Here is a 20,770-nt window from a genome sequence, read left to right on the forward strand (position 1 = left end):
TCCGAGCTTTAGCGTCTCTCCCCAGCGGATTCCTCTCGGAGCTGCAAGTCGGCTCACCCTGCTGCTCCCACTTGCTGGTCTGCCATTATGGACTCAGGATCATCCACTCCTCACTGCTCTCCATCCTCTGGCTTGCTCTTGGGGCTGTCTGCCTCTTACCAAGCAGTTTGAGGATATGAATAATTCCTAACGACCAAATCAAAGTCTCACTTTGTCAGTGGCAGCCAGAGCCAGTGAGGCTGCCTGTCATGCCCTTTTCAACAGCTTCACTAATCATGATGCCTCTTCCTATCCCCAGAGGTGTTCTCTACAGGAATATTTCCTGTTTGTGGAGGAAGACTGTACCAGTGGTTTAAAAGTTGGCTTGATTCCAAGTCCCACGGTGGAGTTTCCATGAGATCTAGTTTCCATTTGCAAAGGAGGGCGCAAGTCTTGAATTAAGTTAATTGTTTCTCCAACCCACCTTTTCTGCCCTTCTAATTATATATATATACACACACACACACACACACACACACACATATAAAATCAGACTGTTCCCCAACGTCCAACAGGTAATTCTGGTTCTGTTGAAATAGCCAGTAGCAAACCATACATTTTGCCAAAAATTATACTTCCAAATGCCACAGATTTCCTGTGGCTTTTTGGCTGTAGCTCTGCAGTAGTATTTTGTGAATCATCACATCTCTTATGTTATTGACTTCTGCTTCCTTCTACTACACATCTGACAGTCATGATACAATTGAATAGTGATAAGGAAGATTTTTATTTGAGATATAACTTAATTCCTTACTTTGTGGCCAGAATCCCCTACTACAATCATAAAATATCATGAAGATGTCATAGACACAAAACATAGTCTGGTACCATAAATACATGAAGCGACAGGGTCAAAATTAGAGAACCTGTGATCAATCTAAGGAAAGTAACCTCTGGGGAGGACATTTGTCTTTGGCAATAGTTTTTTTCTTTATATGATCCTTCTTTAGGAACTGAGCCTTGGATTAAAAATAATCTCTACTTCTCTGAATGGATGAGAAAAATTTTCTGAAAGCATTTGAGTAGAGAATTCGAGTAGATAATTAAAGATACTGGATCTTATTTCAGTAACTGGCTTATTCCCAATAATCCACACCACTTGATGGTTTTTATCTGGTGAGGTAAGGAGAGGGCATGGGACCTGAATTTATAACACAGTGTAGAGTTCTGAGGGCTGGATGAAGGCATGGGGCATGAGAAAATGAAGTACCCACTGAGGGCAATGGTTTCCCTGTGTGGTGTCACTGATGGAGAAGGCTGAAGATGAGGAGTTTGTCAGAACACTCCTTCATGAACATTTAAAAAACCATGTTTACCTTGACACCCCTGCAATAGACTGAATGTTTGTATCTCCCTCAAATTCATATGTTGAAAACCTAATCCCAATGTGATGGTATTTGTAGGTGGGGCCTTTGGGAGGTAATAAGATCATGAGGGTGGAACCCTCATGAATAGGACTAACACTTTTATAAGAAGAGGCCAGAGAGTTAGCTGATTCTTTTTCCACCATGTGAGTGTAGAGCGAAAAGTTGGCAGTCTGCAGCCTAGAAGATGGCCATCACCACAACCTGACAATGCTGGCACCCTGATCTCAGACTTTCAACCTCCAGAACTGTGAGAAATAAATCTCTGTTATTGATAAGCCACTCAGTTTATGGAATTTTGTGATAGCAGTACAAGCTAAGATATCCCCTCAGGAAACATGGGATGAAACTCTCAGTTATTAAGGCATGGATTGGAACCTCCACCTTATCTAAAGAAGTAGAGGCTATGCCTGAGACCACCTCACTGCCAATGGAGTCTGTCTGGGTTCTCTGCAGAAATTGCAAATCCAGTTTCCCTCCTTCTCTTGCAGATTCGCTGACCCTTGTGGCGCCCTCTTCTGTCTTCGAGGGAGACAGTATAGTTCTGAAATGCCAGGGAGAGCAGAACTGGAAAATTCAGAAGATGGCTTACCACAAGGATAACAAAGAGTTATCTGTTTTCAAAAAAGTCTCAGATTTCCTTATCCAAAGTGCAGTTTTAAGTGACAGTGGTAGCTATTTCTGTAGTATCAAAGGAAACATCATTTTCAGGGATAAAACTTCAAATATAGTAAAGATAAAAGTCCAAGGTAAAACTCTCACTTCTGTGGGATGGGCTGGGTAAGAGACCATGGCAGCAAGCAGGGTGGGTACTTGGTAGGGGAAAGTTGCTCATGGGCCAGATATAGACGGGAGTGCTTGTGGTTCGACCATCATGGGAGCCATGATGGGTGAGAGGTGTCTGGCTCTGAATGTCCAGTTTGCTGGGGTTGCTTCTTACCAGGGGCTTTTCAGCAGGAATCTTAGCTCTCACTGCTTTGGGGACTATTGTGATCCGTCTCTCTAGAGCTCTTTCAACATCCTGTGCTGACAGCCAGCTCCTTCCAGCCCATCGAAGGGGGTCCAGTGAGCCTGAAATGTGAGACCCAGCTCTCTCCACAGAGGTTGGATGTTCAACTCCAGTTCTGCTTCTTCAGAGAAAATCAGGTCCTGGGGTCAAGCTGGAGCAGCTCCCCGGAGCTCCAGATTCCTGCCATGTGGAGTGAAGACACAGGATCTTACTGGTGTGAGGCAGAAACGGTGACTCACAGGATCAGAAAACAGAGCCTCCAATCCCAGATTCACGTGCAAAGCAAGTATTAGTGAGGCTGAGCCTGGAGAAAAAAATAGGAGTGCTGTAGCTTCAGCTTGAACTACTAGTCTTTTTGTTTCTTTGTTCAACTACTGTCCTTGAGGAAAGTGAAAATTAACCTAGAAAACCCCTCCAGATTGCTCCAGGCTTCCTACTGCATAAGAATCAGAAACGGACTAAGCCCTTTATAATCTTTCTTTTTTGTTGTTAATTAAGTAATATTCATTGATCAAGCCTTCATTGATCACTGACTGTATGCCTTGGCATTTAGTAGTGGGTGGGGCACTTCAAAAGGCAAACCACCTGCTGTCTAATGGCTCTCCAAATGTCTCCACATGATGAGATTGCAACACAAACTGACTTACTAGAAGACAAGGTGGTGCTACGTATAAATATATGTATACATATGTATATATATGTATACATATATATGTATATATAAAGGGTGGTTTGCCTTTTGAAGTGCCCCACCCACTACTAAATGCCAAGGCATACAGTCAGTGGTCAATGAACGCTTGGTCAGTGAATATTACTTAACAACAAAAAAGAAAGATTACATATATATATGTTTATATATCTATATAAACATATAGTACTACCTGAAGCATCAGGAAAAGCAGATATGAATGAGCAGAGTGGTCAGAGGAGAAGTTGTATTTGGTTGAACCTTGAAATTAAGAATGATAGAGAAATTATTATTGGGACTATTGGTTAGGAATAATGACTTTTCCAAGGCAGGACTGAAGATATCAGTGCCCCTCTATATTCTGTGCAACAGGTGTCTGTGACTCATCCAAAAAATTGAACAGTTTCCTGTCCCATAGAGTGGCTGATCCATCACAAATTCTTTAAATATTACTACCCATGAAATTGACCAGGGTTAGGACATACAAATATCTTTATCCACATTCCTCAAGGATAATTGTTATAGATTCCCTACCTCCATAGAAATGTTTATGATGGATTATCTATACAATCTCCACATTCCCACTCCTTGCATTAGAGAATGGAATCAGTCAAACTCTGTCGCCAGGATTTCCCTTAGAGTTCTCATCTGTTATCTTATATATATCTAGGAATCCCCATCTCTAACGTAAGCTTGGAGACCTGGACCCCCGGGGGACAGGTGACTGAAGGACAAAAACTGATCTTGCTCTGCTCAGTGACTGCGGGTACAGGAAATGTCACATTCTCCTGGTACAGAGAGGCCACAGGAACCAGTCTGGGAATGAAAACCCAGCATTCCCTGTCAGCAGAGCTGGAAATCCCAGCTGTGAAGGAGAGTGATGCCGGCAAATATTACTGTAGAGCTGACAACGGCCATGAGTCTATCCAGAGCAAAGTGGTGAATATCCCTGTGAGAAGTGAGTGACACTCTCATTCATATTTTCCAGAAATTCCCAAACCAAGGTCATGGTACACAGGAGTTCTGAGGAAATTTCAGGAGGCCCCAGGGATTAGTGTTGTGGAGAACCAAAAGCAATTTGAAAATGAGCTACCCTTGCAGATTAGACTGCTGACCTGTTTCTTTCTGTAGAAGGAAATATAAAGAGGGCTGTAATTGATTATGAAGCAAAAGCATTCTTGCAATCCTAAAAGAGGATAATAAAACACCTATTACATGAAACCTTTGGGCTCTGGGCCAGGGAGTGTCATGGATCTAAAAGGTTCACAGTGGTAACAACCCACTTCATTTTATGTCATCTCCTTCAAAGTGATTAGAGTGTTTCTAGCTTGCCGAAATTGCACCCAAAGGGAGACATTTGGAGCCATGTTATTGGTGATTTACTGGTGTGCAAAATTACTTGGTGGTGTAATCAAGTAGCCGTTTCCATTCTAACCCAGTCCTACAGTCCTGAACTGGGCTGAACAAACATACCTAAATATATGCTTAGAAATGCTCCTATGTATCAGTTTTCCCAGGAACAACTATAATATAGAAATCTCACAATTATTTCCTAATAAAAAATTATAGGATACAAAAAAAAGAAAAAAAGAAAGAAATATGAAGGGAACTGGATGGGCACAGGAAAACAATCAGATGAAAACAGCAGATGACCGTGTCTGTAGGCAGCACCCAGAACTGATATTCCCCTCAAACATCTAAATATATTGTTGAGAAAATTACCTCTAACTGTTTTAGTGGAAATGTGAGAATGGAAAGTATGCAACAACCACAGGGCCGGGCCCTTTGCTGAGCCTACAGGATGGCAGTTTGTGAATCTATTGCAGCATCACAAATCTTTTCTGATAGTCCCTCTGTGTCTGTCAGTTCCAGTGTCTCGCCCCGTCCTCACCCTCAGGTCTCCTGGGGCCCAGACTGCAGTGGGGGACCTGCTGGAGCTTCACTGTGAGGCCCTGAGAGGCTCTCCCCCAATCCTGTACCGATTTTATCATGAGGATGTCACCCTGGGGAACAGCTCGGCCCCCTCTGGAGGAGGGGCCCCCTTCAACCTCTCTCTGACTGCAGAACATTCTGGAAACTACTCCTGTGAGGCTGACAATGGCCTGGGGGCCCAGCACAGTGAGGCAGTGCCAGTCTCCATCTCAGGTGGGTAGGTGTTACCTGGATACAAAGTTTGATGACAATGACTGTGTCTCACCAGCCTGGAGATGTCTGCTGTGTGTGAAGAGGGGGAAGGTGATCTCAGCGTCCAGTTGCTTCTCTTCTCCCCACACCAATCTGAAGAGTACAGACTTCACTTCAATGATCTCTTACATGAATTTGTGTTTACCATCCCTATATAGCATTTATATGAAGGGCCCAAGGCTTTAACCTCTGGGGCTGAAGTACTGCTTTCTTTCCTTAGGACCTGATGGCCATAGAAGAGACCTCATGACAGCCGGAGTTCTCTGGGGACTGTTTGGTGTCCTTGGTTTCACTGGTGTTGCTTTGCTGTTGTATTCCTTGTTCCACAAGATATCAGGTTGTATCTACTATTTGGATTTTCCATATTTTGCTATGACCTTTCCACTACTGATATAGATTGAAATTTAAAAAAAAAGAAAGAAAGAAAGAAAGAAAAGAAAATGCTCCAAAATCCAGTAATTTCTTTTTATGCTTCACAATTCTGCAGGACTCTGTGCAATGCTCAATGTGGTCACACTGCTAATTACACAATATGATGTCGTTGTTCCCCGTGCATAGTCACTTGAGATTAAATTATTTACACATTCCCTCCATGCTTGACTTTTAAATTAAAAAGTCTAATTCTTAATTGCCATTTAGTAATTTTCAACTGGCATAATTAGCTTATGTACAACAGAGCAAAATGGAGTAAGGAGCCAGATTTAAAGGAACGCAAACAGTTTAATGTGCTCTTTTTTCTTTTTATTTATCCATTTCTTATTAGCCACCTTCTTTATGAAAAGAGCAATGACTCCTTGAATTCTTGGATCCATGATATAGACCATAAGAAGCCATCTTTACCCACATGTCTGGCCGTTGATGCCGGCTATAGTTTGCAGTTTCAGCTAAGAGTCAACTAGAGCACATATATGCAGCCTCTCAATATGGCCTGGATTTCCTCACAGCATGATGACCTTAAAGTAGTCAAACATTTAATATGTTGGTTCAGGCTCCAAAAAGCAAGTGTGATAATGAAGCTGCAATACATTTAATCAATGAATTCCAAAAGGTATGATGTTGTGTCACTTCTACGGCAATTTTATTATGTCCTGGTGCTTCAAACTTGCCCAGGTATCAGTGGAGAGGGCACAGACTTCATTCATCTCTAAATGGGAGAACTGTCAAAGAATTTTAAACATATATTAAAAATTTCCACATACAACACCATGAGTTCGAAACTGCTATGTCTCCAAACCCCAAAACACTGTCAAAAGCACAAGACTCTTGGTGTTCTCTCTGCAATCAGTAAATGCTCCATGGAACAAATGATTTCAGAAGTTAGGTTTTTCTCCCTGCGCCCCTCTCCATCTTTTGTTGAAGATTTTTGTGTCTATGTTCATCAGGGATATTGGCCTGTAGTTTTCTTTTTTGATTGTATTCATGTCTGATTTTGGTATCAGGGTAATTCTATCCTTGTAGAATGGGTTAGAGAGAATTCCCCTCTCTTCAATTTTTTTGGAATGGTTTGAGGAGGATTTCTATTAATTCTTTATACATTTGGTAGAATTTGGCAATAAATCCATCCAGTCCTCGACTTTTCTTTGTTAGGAAGCTGATTATTAATGGTTCAATCTTGCCACTCATTATTGGTTTACTCAGGTTTTCTATTTCTGTCTGATTCAATCTTGGTAAATTGTCTGTTTCCAGGAATTTATCCATCTCCTGTAGATTTTCCTGTTTATTTGCAATAATCTCTGATGATCTTTTTTATTTGGTGTCAGTTGTAATGTCTGCTTTTTCATTTCTGATTATGTTTATTGGGGTCTTCTTTTCTTGTTTAGTCTAGCTAGCAGTTTATCAATTTTGTTTATCTTTTCAAAGGACCAACTTTTGTTTTATTGATCCTTTGTACTTTTTTTTTTTTTTGGTTTCTATTTAATTTAGTTCTGCTCTGTTATCTTTCCTTTTGCTAATTTTTAATTTAGTTTGTTCTTGGTTTTCTAGTTCCTTGAGGTGCTTCATTAGATTGCTAATTTGAATTCTTTCTACTTTTTTGACGTAGTTGTTTATTGCTATAAACTTTCCTCTTAGCACTACTTTTGCTGTATCCCACAGGTGTTAGTATGCTACATTTCCATTTTAATTTGTTTCAGATATTTTTGATTTCCATCTTAACGTCTTCATTGACCCAATGGTTATTTAGGAGCATGTTGTTTAATTTCCACTTATTTGTGCAGTTTTCAAAATTTATCTTGGTATTGATTTCTAGTTTCATATCCTTGTGGTCTGAGAAGATACTTGATATGATTTTGATTTTAATAATTTGTTGAGACTTGTTTTGTGACCTAACATATGGTATATTATGGAGACTGTTCCATGTACAAGTGAGAAAAGTGTGTATTCTGTAAATGTAAACAAAATGTTCTATAAATGCCTGTTAAGGCTATTTGGTCTAAAGTGCAGTTTAATTTCAATGTTTCTTTGTTGATTTACTATTCGAATGATCTGTCTAATGCTAAGAGTGAAGTGTTGAATTACCCCACTATTGTATCAAAGTCTATCTCTCTTTTTTAAGTAATATTTACTTTATGAATCTGGGTGCTCAGGTGTTAAGTACATATATATCCTTTATAACCTCTTGCTGGATAGATCCCTTTATTTTTGTCTTTTTTTTTTTAACTGTTATTTATTTATTTATTTATTTATTATTTTGAGGTGGAGTCTCGCTCTGTCACCAGGCTAGAGTGCAGAGTGTGGCGCAATCTTGGCTCACTGCAACCTCCACCTCTTAGGTTCAAGTGATTCTCCTGCCTCAGCCTCCCAAGTAGCTAGGATTACAGGCACCTGCCACCACGCCTGGCTAATTTTTTTGTATTTTTAGTAAAGATGTGGTTTCACCGTGTTGGCCAGGCTAGTCTGGAACTCCTGACTTCAAATGGTCCTCCCGCCCTGGCCTCCCAAAATGCTGGGATTACAGGCGGGGTGCAGTACAGGCGTGAGCCACTGCACCCCGCCTGTATATTTTAAGTAAAGAATTTAATCAATTTACATTCAAGATTATTATTGATATGTGAAGTTTTCTTCCTGTCATATTAATTGTTGTCTGGTTGTTTTGTGTATACCTTGTTGTTTTTTCTCTTAGTGTGTATTTTCTACATCTAACAATCTTGGGGAATTTAAGTGGTTTGCAATGCTTTTTCAGTCAGTACCTGACTACCAAGCCTCAAACCTAACTTTGTTGCACCTCCTGGCTATACCTATGCATTTTCATGATGGTAAGTATTGTCCTTTTGCTTTCAGGTTTAGGACTCCCTTAAGCATTTCTTGCAGGGCTGGGCTAGTGGTGATGAGTTTCATCAACTTTTGCTTGTCTGGGAAAGGTTTTATTTCTCCTTATTTATGAAGGATATTTTGCTGGATTTGGTTTCCTTCACTGGCATTTTATTTATTTTAGCACTTTGAATATTTCATCTCATTCTCTCTTGGCCTGGAAGGTTGCAGTGTGTTTTTGTTTTGTTTTGTTTTGTTTTTCTTTATAGGTGACTAGAGGCTTTTCCCTTGCCATTTAAAAAATTCTGTCCTTGTGTTTGACTTTAGACTGTTTTATTATAATGTGCCATGGAAAAGACCTTTTTGCATTGTATCTGCTTGGGGATCTAAGAGGTTTTGTATCTGGATGTCTAAATCTCTTGCTAGACTTTGGAAGTTTTCATCTATTATTTTGTTAAATAGGTTTTCTAAACTTTTCATTCTGTCTTTGCCATCTGGTACCCCAATAATTTGAATAAAAGTGTTAAAAAAATGTGCCAATTCTTGGTCCTCCAAGTGACTTAGTCACATACCCAAAGTGGCAATTCTGGGCCAGGGAGGTGAAAGGATTCTCAGGCCCCTGGGCAGTCAGCATGGTTTGGGCAATGGCAGTGGCACTGGCAGTGGCATGTCCACCCTCTGAGTCCCAAACAGTGCATACTGGTGTTGGTAGTGGCTGTGATAGGCTGGGCAGGTCAGACTCCAGACCTGCAGATGGTGCATGCGGGTAGGTATCAGTTGTGATAATAGTGGCAGAATTGGTAAGCCCAACCTCAGGTCCCCTGGAAGAGTGTTAGGCGCCATCGTGGTGCACTGGGCTGGGCAATTCCCTGGCCCCCATTCTGTGTGCTCTGGCATGGTTAGAGGAAGGACAACATCATGTTGGATGGGCTTGTCCTCATGCTCCCTGATCCTCTCTGCTCTCTTGTCTCTGCAAGTCTTCACTATCTTATTACCACTTCAATGTTTATAAACAGACTTTAAAACTCTTTTGCCCAGTTTTTCTAGTTGTCCTTAGTAGAAGATTTGGTTCAAATGCATTCAGTAACCACTACTGGAAGTTTGAAGGCATCTACCTTTTACAACCAACATATTCCTTAAGCTGCCATGTTTTTCACATTTCCAGCATGACTATTTGTTTTTGTAACATATTATTTTTAATGTCAAGAATTTAGACAAATCAGAGTGATTTGTCATACTGAGCCCTATTAATATTTCGCAAGTCAAAAAAAATTACCAATGACCCAATTATTGTGTCAACCACATATGGCAGGTTTACATATATTATCTGTAATTATCAAAAGTTATTTTTAAGTGTATACTTTTAAGGAGACAAGGTCTTGCTCTGTTGCTGAGGCTGGAGTGCAGTGGCACGATCTTGGCTCACGCAGTCTCGATCTCCCAGGCTCAAACCATCCTCCCACATCAGTCTCCTGAGTAGCTGAAACTACAGGCCCATGTCACCATGCCCACCTAATTTTTTGTGAAGATGAGGATTTACCATGTTGCCCAGGCTGGTCTCGAATTCCTGAGCTCATGCTATCTGCCTGGCTCAGCCTCCCAAAGTGATGGGATTATAGGTGTGAGCCACCACTCCTAGCCTAAGTATCTTATTTTCTACGTCTAACCATCTTGGGGAATTTAAGTGAGTTTATTTTTGTGGTCACTCAGCCAGTAGAGGGCAGACCAGAACCTATATCTACTAGGCCTCAAACCTAACTTTGTTGCACCTCCTGGCTTTACCTACTCTCTTCGCTTAAGTTTCACCTATGTCAGTAAGGTGTTATTTATTTTAACCTATCAGATACAGGACAAACATGGGGCACATCAGAATCTCAATGATAGCTTTGAAGCTCTTGTAAAATGCTTTCTTATGCTTATCTATTACAACAGGTGAAATAAATTTTGGAAACTCATTAATTTTCTTCCACATAGTAAACATTTAAGCCAGTATTTTATTTTATTTTTACTTCCAACATTTATTTTAGGTTCAAGAGGTATATGTGCAGGTTTGTTACATGGGTAAATTAGTTGTCTTGCAGGTTTGGTGTACAGATAATTTTGTCACCCAGTTAATCAGCATGATACCAAATAGGCAGCCCTTCCTTCCCTGCCTCCCTCCCTCCCTCCCTCCCTCCCTTCCTTCCTTCCTTCCTTCCTTCTCTCCCTTCCTCCCTCCCACTCTCTCTCTGTTTTTTCTTTCTTTCTTTTATTGTTTTATTGGCGAAGTCTCACTCTGTCTCCCAGGTTGGAGTGCAGTGAACAATCTTGGCTCACTGCCACCTTCACCTCCGGGGTTCAAGCGATTTTCCTGCCTCAGCTTCCTGGGTAGCTGAGATTACAGGCACCTGCCATGATGCCCAGCTAATTTTTGTATTTTTTTCTTTAGAAGAGATGGCATTTCACCATGTTGACCAGGCTAGTCTTGAACTCCTGGCCTCAAGTAATCCACCCACCTCAGCCTCACAAAGTGCTGGCATTACAGGAGTGAGTGAGCCATCATACCTGGCCCCAATAGGTGGCTTTTCAATTCTCACTCTCTTCCCTCCCTCCACCCTCAAATAGGTCCCAGTGTCTGTTGTACTCTTCTTTGTGTTCATATTTACTCAACGTTTAGCTCTCACATATCAGTGAGAACATGTGATATTTGGTTTTCTGTTCCTGTGTTAGTTCACTTAAGATAATGGTCTCCAGTTCCACCTATGTTGCTGCAAAGGACATAATCTCATTTTTTATAGCTGCATAGTATTCCATAGTGTATATGTAACACATTTTCTTTATCTGGTATACTATTGATGGGCATCTAGGTTGATTCCACATCTTTACTATTGTGAATATTGCTACAATGGACATATGCATGCATGTGTCTTTACAGTAGAATGATTTATATTCCTTTGGGAATATACCCAGTAATGAAATTGCTTGGCCAAATGGTAGTTCTATTTTAAGTTCTTTGAGAAATATCCAGACTGTTTTCCACAGTGGCTGAACTAATTTACATTGCCATCAACAATGTGTTAAGTGGTCCCTTTTCTCTGCAACCTCATCAGCATCTCATTTTTTGACTTTTTAATAGCCATTCAGACTGGTGTGAGATGGTATCTCATTGGGGTTTTGATTTACATTTCCCTAATGGTTAGTGATATTGAACATTTTTTCATATGATTTTTGGCTGCATATATGTCTTTCTTGGAGAAGTGTCTGTTCATGTCCTTTGCCCATTTTTAAATAGGGTTGTTTTGTTTTCGCTTATTGATTTGTTTGAGTTCCTAGTAGATTCTAGATATTAAACCTTTGTTGGATGCACAGTTTGCAAATATTTTCTTCCATTCTACAGATTGTTTATTTACTCTGTTAGCTTCTTTTGTTGTGAAGAAGCTCTTTAGTTTAATTAGGTCCTATTTGTCAATTTTTTGTTTTTATTGCACTTGTTTTTGGAGTCTTCATCATGAAGTCTTATCTTTGGCCAAAGTCCAGAACGGTATTTCCTAGGTTTTCTTCTAGAGTCTTGTATTAGTCTGTTCTCACAATGCTATAAAGAAATACCCAAGACTAGGTAATTTACAAAGGAAAGAGGTCTAATTGACTCACAGTTCTGCATGACTGGGAAGGCCTCAGGAAACTTACAATCATGACAGAAGGGAAAGCAAACATGTCCTTCTTCACAGGGTGGCAGGAGAGAGAAGTGCCAAGCAAAGGGGGAAAAGCCCTTTTTAAAACCATCAGATTTTATGAGAACTAACTCACTATCACGAGAACAGCATGATGGTAACCAGCTCCATGATTCAATTACCTCCCACTGGGTCCCTCCCACAACACGTTGGGATTGTGGGAACTACAATTCAAGATGAGATTTAGGTGGGGACACAGCCAAACCATATCAAATCTTTATAGTTTTAGGTTTTACATTTAAGAATTTGATCCATCTTGAGTTGATTTTTGTATACAGTGAAAGGTAGTGGTCCAGTTTCAATATTCTTCATATGGTTAACCAGTTATCCCATCAGCATTTATTAAATAGAGAGTCGTTTCCCCTTTGCTTGTGTTTATCAACTTTGTAGAAGATCAGATTGTTGTAGTTGTATGGCTTTATTTCTGTGTTCTCTAATATGTTCCACTGATCTGTGTATCTGTTTTGTAGCAGTATCATGCTGTTTTGATTACTGTAGGCTTGTGACATAGTTTGAAGTTGTATAGTGTTATCCCTCTAGCTTTTTTCTTTTTTCTTTTTCTTTTTTTTTTTTTTTGCTTGGGACTGCTTTGGCTATTGGGGCTCTTTTTTGGTTCCAAATGAATTTTAGAATTTTTTTTTCTAATTTTATAAACAATATCATTGGTAGTTTGCTAGGAATAGCCTTGAATCTGTAAATAGCTTTGAAGAGTGTGGCCATCTTAACAACACTGATTCTTCCTATCCATGAGCATGGAATGTTTTTTCATTTGTTTGTGTCATCTCTGATTTCTTTCAGCAGTATTTTGTAATTCTTGCTGTGGAGTTCTTTCACCTTGTTGGTTAGTTGTATTCCTAGGTATTTTTTTCCCTTTTGTGCAAGCCACTATTCTCAAGTTCAATGGAAGTTTTATTTTTTAAACAGATGATCTAAGTAAGTGTGAAATTACACTTCTGCACCCCTCTCTGCTACTTTATTCCCAAAATATCTTTCCCAGTTCCTTATTCTTTTATAGAGCTTCCTGCCTCATCACCGCTCTTTCAGGGGTGATATAGCAACCCTCTATGTGAGTAGCCACCTCTGCTCTGTTTCCTCACCCACAAAATGAGACAGTTACCTCAGATCTACGCCATGATACACCAAGACCATCTTCAACTGTTTTATACTTACAAAAGAGAATAGTTGTTCTTTCCTGTGAAGATAGTGTAGGGTGTCTGTTTTGGTCTTCTTGGGATAGCACAACAAAATACCACAGATTGGGTGGCTTAAAGAACAAAAATTAATTTTCTTACAATTCTAAAGGCTGGGAAGTTTAAGATTAAGATGCCAGCAAGATAAGTTTCATTCTGAAGCCTCTTCTCTTAGCTGTGGGCAGCTACCATCTTGCTATGTGCTCACATGAATTCTTTTTGCGTACATGTAGAGAGAAAGAGCAACTTCTCTGTTGTCCCTTCTTTTTTTAAACTTATACTTTAAGTTCTGGGGTACGTGTACAGAACGTGCAGGTTTGTTACATAGGTATACATGTGCCATGGTGGTTTGCTGTACCCATCAACCCATCCTTTCTTATAAGAATACTAATCCTGTTGTATCAGGACTCCACCCTTATGACCTCACTTAAAATTAATTACTTCTATAAAGGTTCTATTTCCAACTGTAATCACATTTGGCATTAGTACTTCAATATATGGAATTTGGGCAGGACACAAACATTTAGTCTATAAATGTGCCAAAGCAAGGACAAGTACTAATATAAGCCTCCTAATTTGTCACTTTTGTTACTGTCTTATTGATCAAAAAGTAAGTCGTATGGTCATAACCAAATGCAAGTGGTAGAGAAATAGTGTCTACCTCTTTGCTGACAAATGACAGAGTCACATTGCAAAACAATGCGTACAAGAAGATAGGAACAAATTGAGAGCCTTTACTGTGTGGATCTACCACATGGTTTTTGACCTGCACTCCCACTCTTGTAACTTTAAAAAAAATTTAATTAATTTTTAATTGATAAATAAAAATTGTATGTATTTATGTACAGCATGATATTTTCAAATAAGTATACATTGTGGAATTGCTAGATTGAACTAATTAACATATATGTTACCTCACATACTATCTTCCTATTACTTTTTAGTTTACAAGCACATAACCACACAAAATTATTGTTTACTAAATTTGCTTCCAAAATTAGGCTGCTTCAGAAGTTTTCAATCTCAGTTCATGGCTTTGACCTTCAGATATCCAACCTTTTTTTTTTTTTCCAGACAAAGTGTCACTCTGCTACTCAGGCCAGAGTGCAGTGGTATGATCATGGCTCACTGCAGCCTTGATGTCCCAAGCTCAGGTGATCCTCTTGGCTCAATTTCCCAAGTAGATGGGACCACAGGAATGAACCACCATGCGTTGCCAATTTTTTAATTACTTCTGGAGATGACTTTATATATTGCTGAGGCTAGTCTTGAACTCCTGGGCTCAAGCGATCTTCTTGCCTTGGAGTCACCATGCTACACTCCATGCCTGGCCAGATATCCCAAACTGACAATTTATTTCATGGTGAGTTTCACTTAAGACAATTTATTCTTTCAAGTAGATGACTTAATTGGGACCACCTCAATTTATCAAAAGATGATTTAATAACTAAAGAAAGTCAGAGTATCCCTTTCCTTCCATGAAGGTCCTCGGACTCCTATATAAATTAGCCATACCCTAAGTCATTAACTTTTGAGCCTTGCACAGCATAGAAATATAAGGACAAGTGGCCGGGCGCGGTGACTCAAGCCTGTAATCCCAGCACTTTGGGAGGCCGAGACGGGCGGATCACGAGGTCAGGAGATCGAGACCATCCTGGCTAACACGGTGAAACCCCGTCTCTACTAAAAACTACAAAAAACTAGCCGGGCGAGGTGATGGCGCCTGTAGTCCTAGCTACTCGGGAGGCTGAGGCAGGAGAAAGGCGTGAACCCGGGAGGCGGAGCTTGCAGTGAGCTGAGATCCGGCCACAGCACTCCAGCCTGGACGACAGAGCGAGACTCCGACACACACACACAAAAAAAAAAAAAAAAAAAAGAAATATAAGGACAAGGCAGTGGCTCTTGCCTAATGAAAGTAATGCTTTCTTTCATTGGCTAATCTCTTATCATGAGGACCATAATACCTCTATGTCAACCTAAAATAAACTAAAATAAACTATCAATATAGTCCCTTTCAGAGTGGCCCAATATATGTTATTTCTTCTTTAAAATAAATAACTGAATAAATATGTTACAAATACATCTGGTAAAACATTCAAACAATATCCAAGAATATGACAGTAAAAAGTAATCCTTTCTCTCACACCTATTCCTGGACCTCTTGGTTCCCTTCCTCAGAGGCTCCCACTATTAGCAATATCTCATTTATTTTTCCAGAGATATTTTAGACTTACATGATGTCCTTGTACACATACATATTATTTATTTTCACACAAATAATAACATACTATATGCTACACTTCACTTTTCTATGAATATTATTTGAGAATTGTTTGATATAAATATATATAGAAATGTAATATCTTTTTAATGGTTGCAAAGCATTCTATTCATGGATTTGCAATAGTTATCTTAATGTCAATGATTCATTATTGATGGAGATTTAGATGATCTCAAGTTGTTTTCCATGACACACAATGCTACAATAATTTTTCTTTTAGATGTCATTTCTTGCATGTACAGTATGCTTGTAGAATTAATTCCTATAAATAAAATTTCTAGATTCAAATTAGATACCTTTCTAATTTGATAGATATTGTCAAGGGTTACTCATAGTTGTACTAAATTATGCTCTCATAAGGACATGTCATAAACATGCTTGTTTATGACACACTAGCCACACAGTGTTGTAAGTTTTGACTTTTTGCTTGTTTCTCAATTGAGAAGCATTAATGCCCTGTAGTTTTTATTTATGTTTCTGTTTGTGGTGAGCTCTTTGTTCACATAGTTTAATCATTTTACGTTGGGTTTTTAATCTCATTCTTAGGGATGTGTAGATTATATTTTTATACTAAATGTATTAGCTCTTTGTCTGAGGTATGAATAGTGAAAAGAGTCTGCAGTCTGCACTTTGCATTGCCTTTCATATTGAAATTCTTACTATAAAAATAATTATTTTTGTGTGGTCTAATTTATCAATATCTTATTTTATGAGTTCTGGGTTTGGTAACCTATTTTGGAAGGTCTTCCCCATTCTTAGATGATAAAAATGTTCTCTGTTTTTTTTGTTCTTTTCTTTTCTTTCCTTTTTTTTTTTTTTTTTTGAGACAGGGTCTCGCTTTGTCACGCAGGCTAGAGTGCAATGGTGCAGTCTCAGATCACTGAAACCTCAACCTGCTGGACTCAAGTGATACTCCCACTTCAGCCTCCTGAGTAGCTAGGGCCACAGGCATGCATCACCGTGACTGGCTAATTTTTGTATTTTTTGTAGAGATGGGATTTCTCCATGTTGCCCAGGCTGGTCTTGAACTCTTGAGCTCAAGTGATCTACCAGTCTTGGTCTCTCTAAGTACTGGGATTACAGGTGTGAGCTACTGTGCCAGACCCATATTTTCTTCTAGAATTATGTCATTTTATATTTATGCTTAAATTTTTTTTTTTTTTTGAGACGGAGTCTCGCTCTGTCGCCCAAGCTGGAGTGCAGTGGCCGGATCTCAGCTCACTGCAAGCTCCGCCTCCCAGGTTGACGCCATTCTCCTGCCTCAGCCTCCCGAGTAGCTGGGACTACAGGCACCCGCCACCTCACCCGGCTAGTTTTTTTTGTATTTTTAGTAGAGACGGGGTTTCACCGTGTTAGCCAGGATGGTCTCGATCTCCTGACCTCGTGATCCTCCCGTCTTGGCCTCCCAAAGTGCTGGGATTACAGGCTTGAGCCACCGCACCCGGCCTATGCTTAAATTTTTGATCCGTCTGTTACTGGAAAGGGGTCTGGATCTAGACCCCAAGAGAGGGTTCTTGAATCTCAAGTAAGAAAGAATTCAGGGCGAGTCCATACAGTACAGTGAAAGCAAGTTTATTAAGAAAGTAAAGGAATAAAAGAATGACTATTCTATAGGCAGAATAGCCCCAAGGGTTGCTGATTGCCCATTTTTATGGTTATTTCTTGATGATATGCTAAATAAGGGGTGGATTATTCATGCTTCCCCTTTTTAGACCATATTGGATAACTTCCTGATATTGCCATGGCATTTGTAAACCATCATGCCACTGGTGGGAGTGTAGCAGTGAGGGCAACTAGAGGTCACTCTTATTTCTATCTTGGTTTTGGTGGGCTTCTGCTGGCTTCTTTACTGCAACCAGTTTGATCAGCAAGGTCTTTATGACCCGTATCTTGTGCCAACCTACTATTTCATCCTGTGACTTAGAATGCCTAACTGTCTGGGAACAGGGCCCAGTAGGTTTCAGCCTCATTTTACCCAACTCCTATTCAAGATGGAGTTGCTCTGGTTCAAATATCTGTGACACATCCAGAAATCTTTTTGAATAAGTACTGAACTAGAATCTAATCTTTTTTTTTCAAATAGCTATTTCGTTATTTCTGTGCAATTTATTTATCTTTTTTAAGTAAAGTGATGCCTTTATAATATCCTATGGTATTGTGATATAAGAAGAAATTATTTGATATATTTGGTCTTTGTCCCTAGTTCCTGACTGCTGAGCTCCTAAAACTCTAAGAATTCCTTGAGTGTTGAGTGTCTTTGGTATGCTAATGAGATGACCCTCAACAGAGGGGCTCCTGGATAGCTTCAATATGAGAGCTGGTTTTCAGAAACACCAACCTTCTGATTAGAGGGTTGGAACTTCGAACCCCACCCCTGGACCTCTGAGGACAGGAGAGGTACTGAAGATTCATCTAACCACCAATTGCCAATGATTTAATCAATCATACCTGTGTAATTGGACAACTATAAAAATCCTAAACAATGGGATTTGGGGAACTTGCCAGTTGGTGAATACATCAGTGTACTGGGAGGGTAGAGCACCCCATTCCCTTGGGAACAGAAACTCCAGTACACTTCCAGACATTGTCTTACCTAATGTTTTTCATTTGGTTGTATATTTGTATCTTTTATAATATCCTTTGTAATAAACCAGTAAGAGTAACGGAAGTGTTTCTTCGAGTTCTATATAGCAAATTATTGAAACTGAGGAAGGAGTCCTGGGAATCCCCAATTTATAGCCATTTGGTCAGAAGGATATGAGGCCCATGACATATTATTGGCATCTGGAGCAGGGGGCAGTTTTGCGGGACACGCCCCTTTACCTGTGGGGTCTGCACTAACTCTGAGTAGTGTCAGAACTGAGTTTAATTGTGATTAGTGTCCTAAGAGTTGGAAAATTGGCTGGTATGGGGAAGAAAAACCCCACACACACAGCGACAGAAGTGTTATGGATAAAAGCAGTTCAGCTATACTAAGTATCTGATAGTATTCAGATCTAACTTTGAAGCCCTATTCTGTTTGTGTGTATATCAGTATGTGCATACGTGTGTTTGTGTATGTGACTTGTATGCCTTTGCTTTATAACATTACATTTTTTTCTTCCATCAAAGTTGTTCCCATCATGACTATGTTATTCTTACAGAACTTTTCTGGATATTATTGCTTATTTATTTTTCCCCACAAACAATAATCAGTGTCTCTCAATAAAGTATTTTTGTTAGGATTCTTTTAAATTTTGAGATTAATTAAGGAAGAATTGACAGCTTTGTAATGAGAAATTTTTCTATCCAAGGGTGTGTCTACTTTTGGTAAATTTTGAGTCATAGTATTTTAGAGTTTTACTTATATAGGCTTTCATCATTTCTTGCTAAGTTTACTCCTGAGATATTGATTAATTTTTGGTATGATAACTGATTCATCGAACAAGGGTGCTCTTAGAGTGCAACCATAAAACTTAATTTTTTATCTTCCTTTTCTACCACCCATTCATACTCACTCTTGGAGGATTATATTTTCCCTGACTCTGGTTGAAATCACAGGCAGGCCCATACTCTGTCCACTTACTCCTTGTATTAGTTGGTTTTCATGCTGCTAATAAAGACATACCTGAGACTGGGCAATTTACAAAAGAAAGAGGTTTAATTGGACTTATAGTTCCACGTGACTGTGGAAACCTCACAGTCATGGCAGAAAACCAGGAGGAGCAAGTCACATCTTGTGTGGATGGCGGCAGGCAAAGAGATAAGCTTGTGCAGGGAAACTCCTCTTTTTAAAACCATCAAATCTTGTGAGTCTTACTGACTATCACGAGAACAGCACGGGAAAGACTTGCTCCCATGATTCAATTACCTCCCACTGGGTCCCTCCCACAACATGTGGGAATTCCAGATGAGATTTGGGTGGGGACACAGCCACACCATATCATTCCTATATAATTTTAGGCAAACAACAACAAAAACATAGTTTCTCCATAGAGTGCTTGTTCATTAATCAGCTTTCTGAATCTCAAAGTTAAAGCACCCACCTCCCACCACTCAGTTCAGACCCTCTTCAGACCAGCCTTCTGCAATACAGAAAGGGTTCTGGCCAGATGTTTCTCTCTTTCCTTGAGTTGCTTCTGTTTTTGAAGCCCCCATGGTTGGCATTGATTTCCTGGCTCCAAAAAAGCTGACTTTCCAGGTTTCCTGGGTTGAGAAAATCAGCTCCTATTTTGGGGGTGTGTCTCTGAATTCTCCAGAGCCCCCCAACTATTAACATTACCTACCTGCATCTTGTGATGCAGGTGATTCATTTTTCTCCAGCTGAACACTTAACATCTCTCTTCAGTTTTTAAGAATCTAAAGCCTTCTTCCCCTTCCCCTCCACCCTTATTTTGGAACCCCATACCTCTTCAGGAAGTCCTCTTGGCCAGATTTTGAAATGGCTTCAAGTTATGCCTCTCTTCCACAGGGCTCAGATCCATCCACAAGAAACACTTGCACACCATTGCACCCACCTGTAAATATGCAGCTCCTGCCTCCGGCAGATGACCATATCTCCCCTGAAATAAATGTTCCTTTATCTGCTTTTCAAGAGAAGGTTTGCTCCTTAAGATTCCTCAGGCATGTGTCTACACAGGGCTCTCCTCCCCACACCAAGCTGGCCTTAATATTGTCCTCAAATTGACTATAGGCTCCTCATCTCCCTTTTCTTTTTTCTTTTTTTTTTTTTTTTTTTGAGACGGAGTCTTGCTCTGCCACCCAGGCTGGAGTGCAGTGGCCGGATCTCAGCTTACTGCAAGCTCCGCCTCCCGGGTTTACGCCATTCTCCTGCCTCAGCCTCCCGAGTAGCTGGGACTACAGGCGCCCGCCTCGTCGCTCGGCTAGTTTTTTGTATTTTTAAGTAGAGACAGGGTTTCACCGTATTAGCCAGGATGGTCTCGATCTCCTGACCTCGTGATCCGCCCGTCTCGGCCTCCCAAAGTGCTGGGATTACAGGCTTGAGCCACCGCGCCCGACCCAGAGAACTTGCAATTGTAAATTCTTTCTCCGCCTCGTTGAGATATAAATCTTCTCT

General features: G+C 40.0%; 1 protein-coding gene across 3 annotated transcripts in view; it reads left to right on the plus strand.

Annotated features, from left to right (window-relative positions):
• FCRL2 (Fc receptor like 2) overlaps positions 1 to 20,770 on the plus strand; it is a 31,636-nt gene that overhangs the window by 6,216 nt on the left and 4,650 nt on the right. For 2 of the 3 annotated variants that reach the window (XM_033197325.1, XM_033197326.1), the window contains 5 exons: positions 1,895 to 2,152; positions 2,410 to 2,694; positions 3,771 to 4,058; positions 4,967 to 5,245; positions 5,505 to 5,621. In XM_033197325.1, coding sequence (XP_033053216.1) covers positions 1,895 to 2,152; positions 2,410 to 2,694; positions 3,771 to 4,058; positions 4,967 to 5,245; positions 5,505 to 5,621 — 1,227 coding nt within the window. Of the gene's footprint in view, positions 1 to 1,894; positions 2,153 to 2,409; positions 2,695 to 3,770; positions 4,059 to 4,966; positions 5,246 to 5,504; positions 5,622 to 6,047; positions 7,010 to 20,770 lie in introns of those variants that run through there. The other variant, XM_033197327.1, reaches the window with a different exon arrangement.

This window comes from Trachypithecus francoisi, unplaced genomic scaffold, assembly GCF_009764315.1.
Source record: "Trachypithecus francoisi isolate TF-2019V2 unplaced genomic scaffold, Tfra_2.0 Lachesis_group5, whole genome shotgun sequence".
Classification (NCBI taxonomy): domain Eukaryota; kingdom Metazoa; phylum Chordata; class Mammalia; order Primates; family Cercopithecidae; genus Trachypithecus; species Trachypithecus francoisi.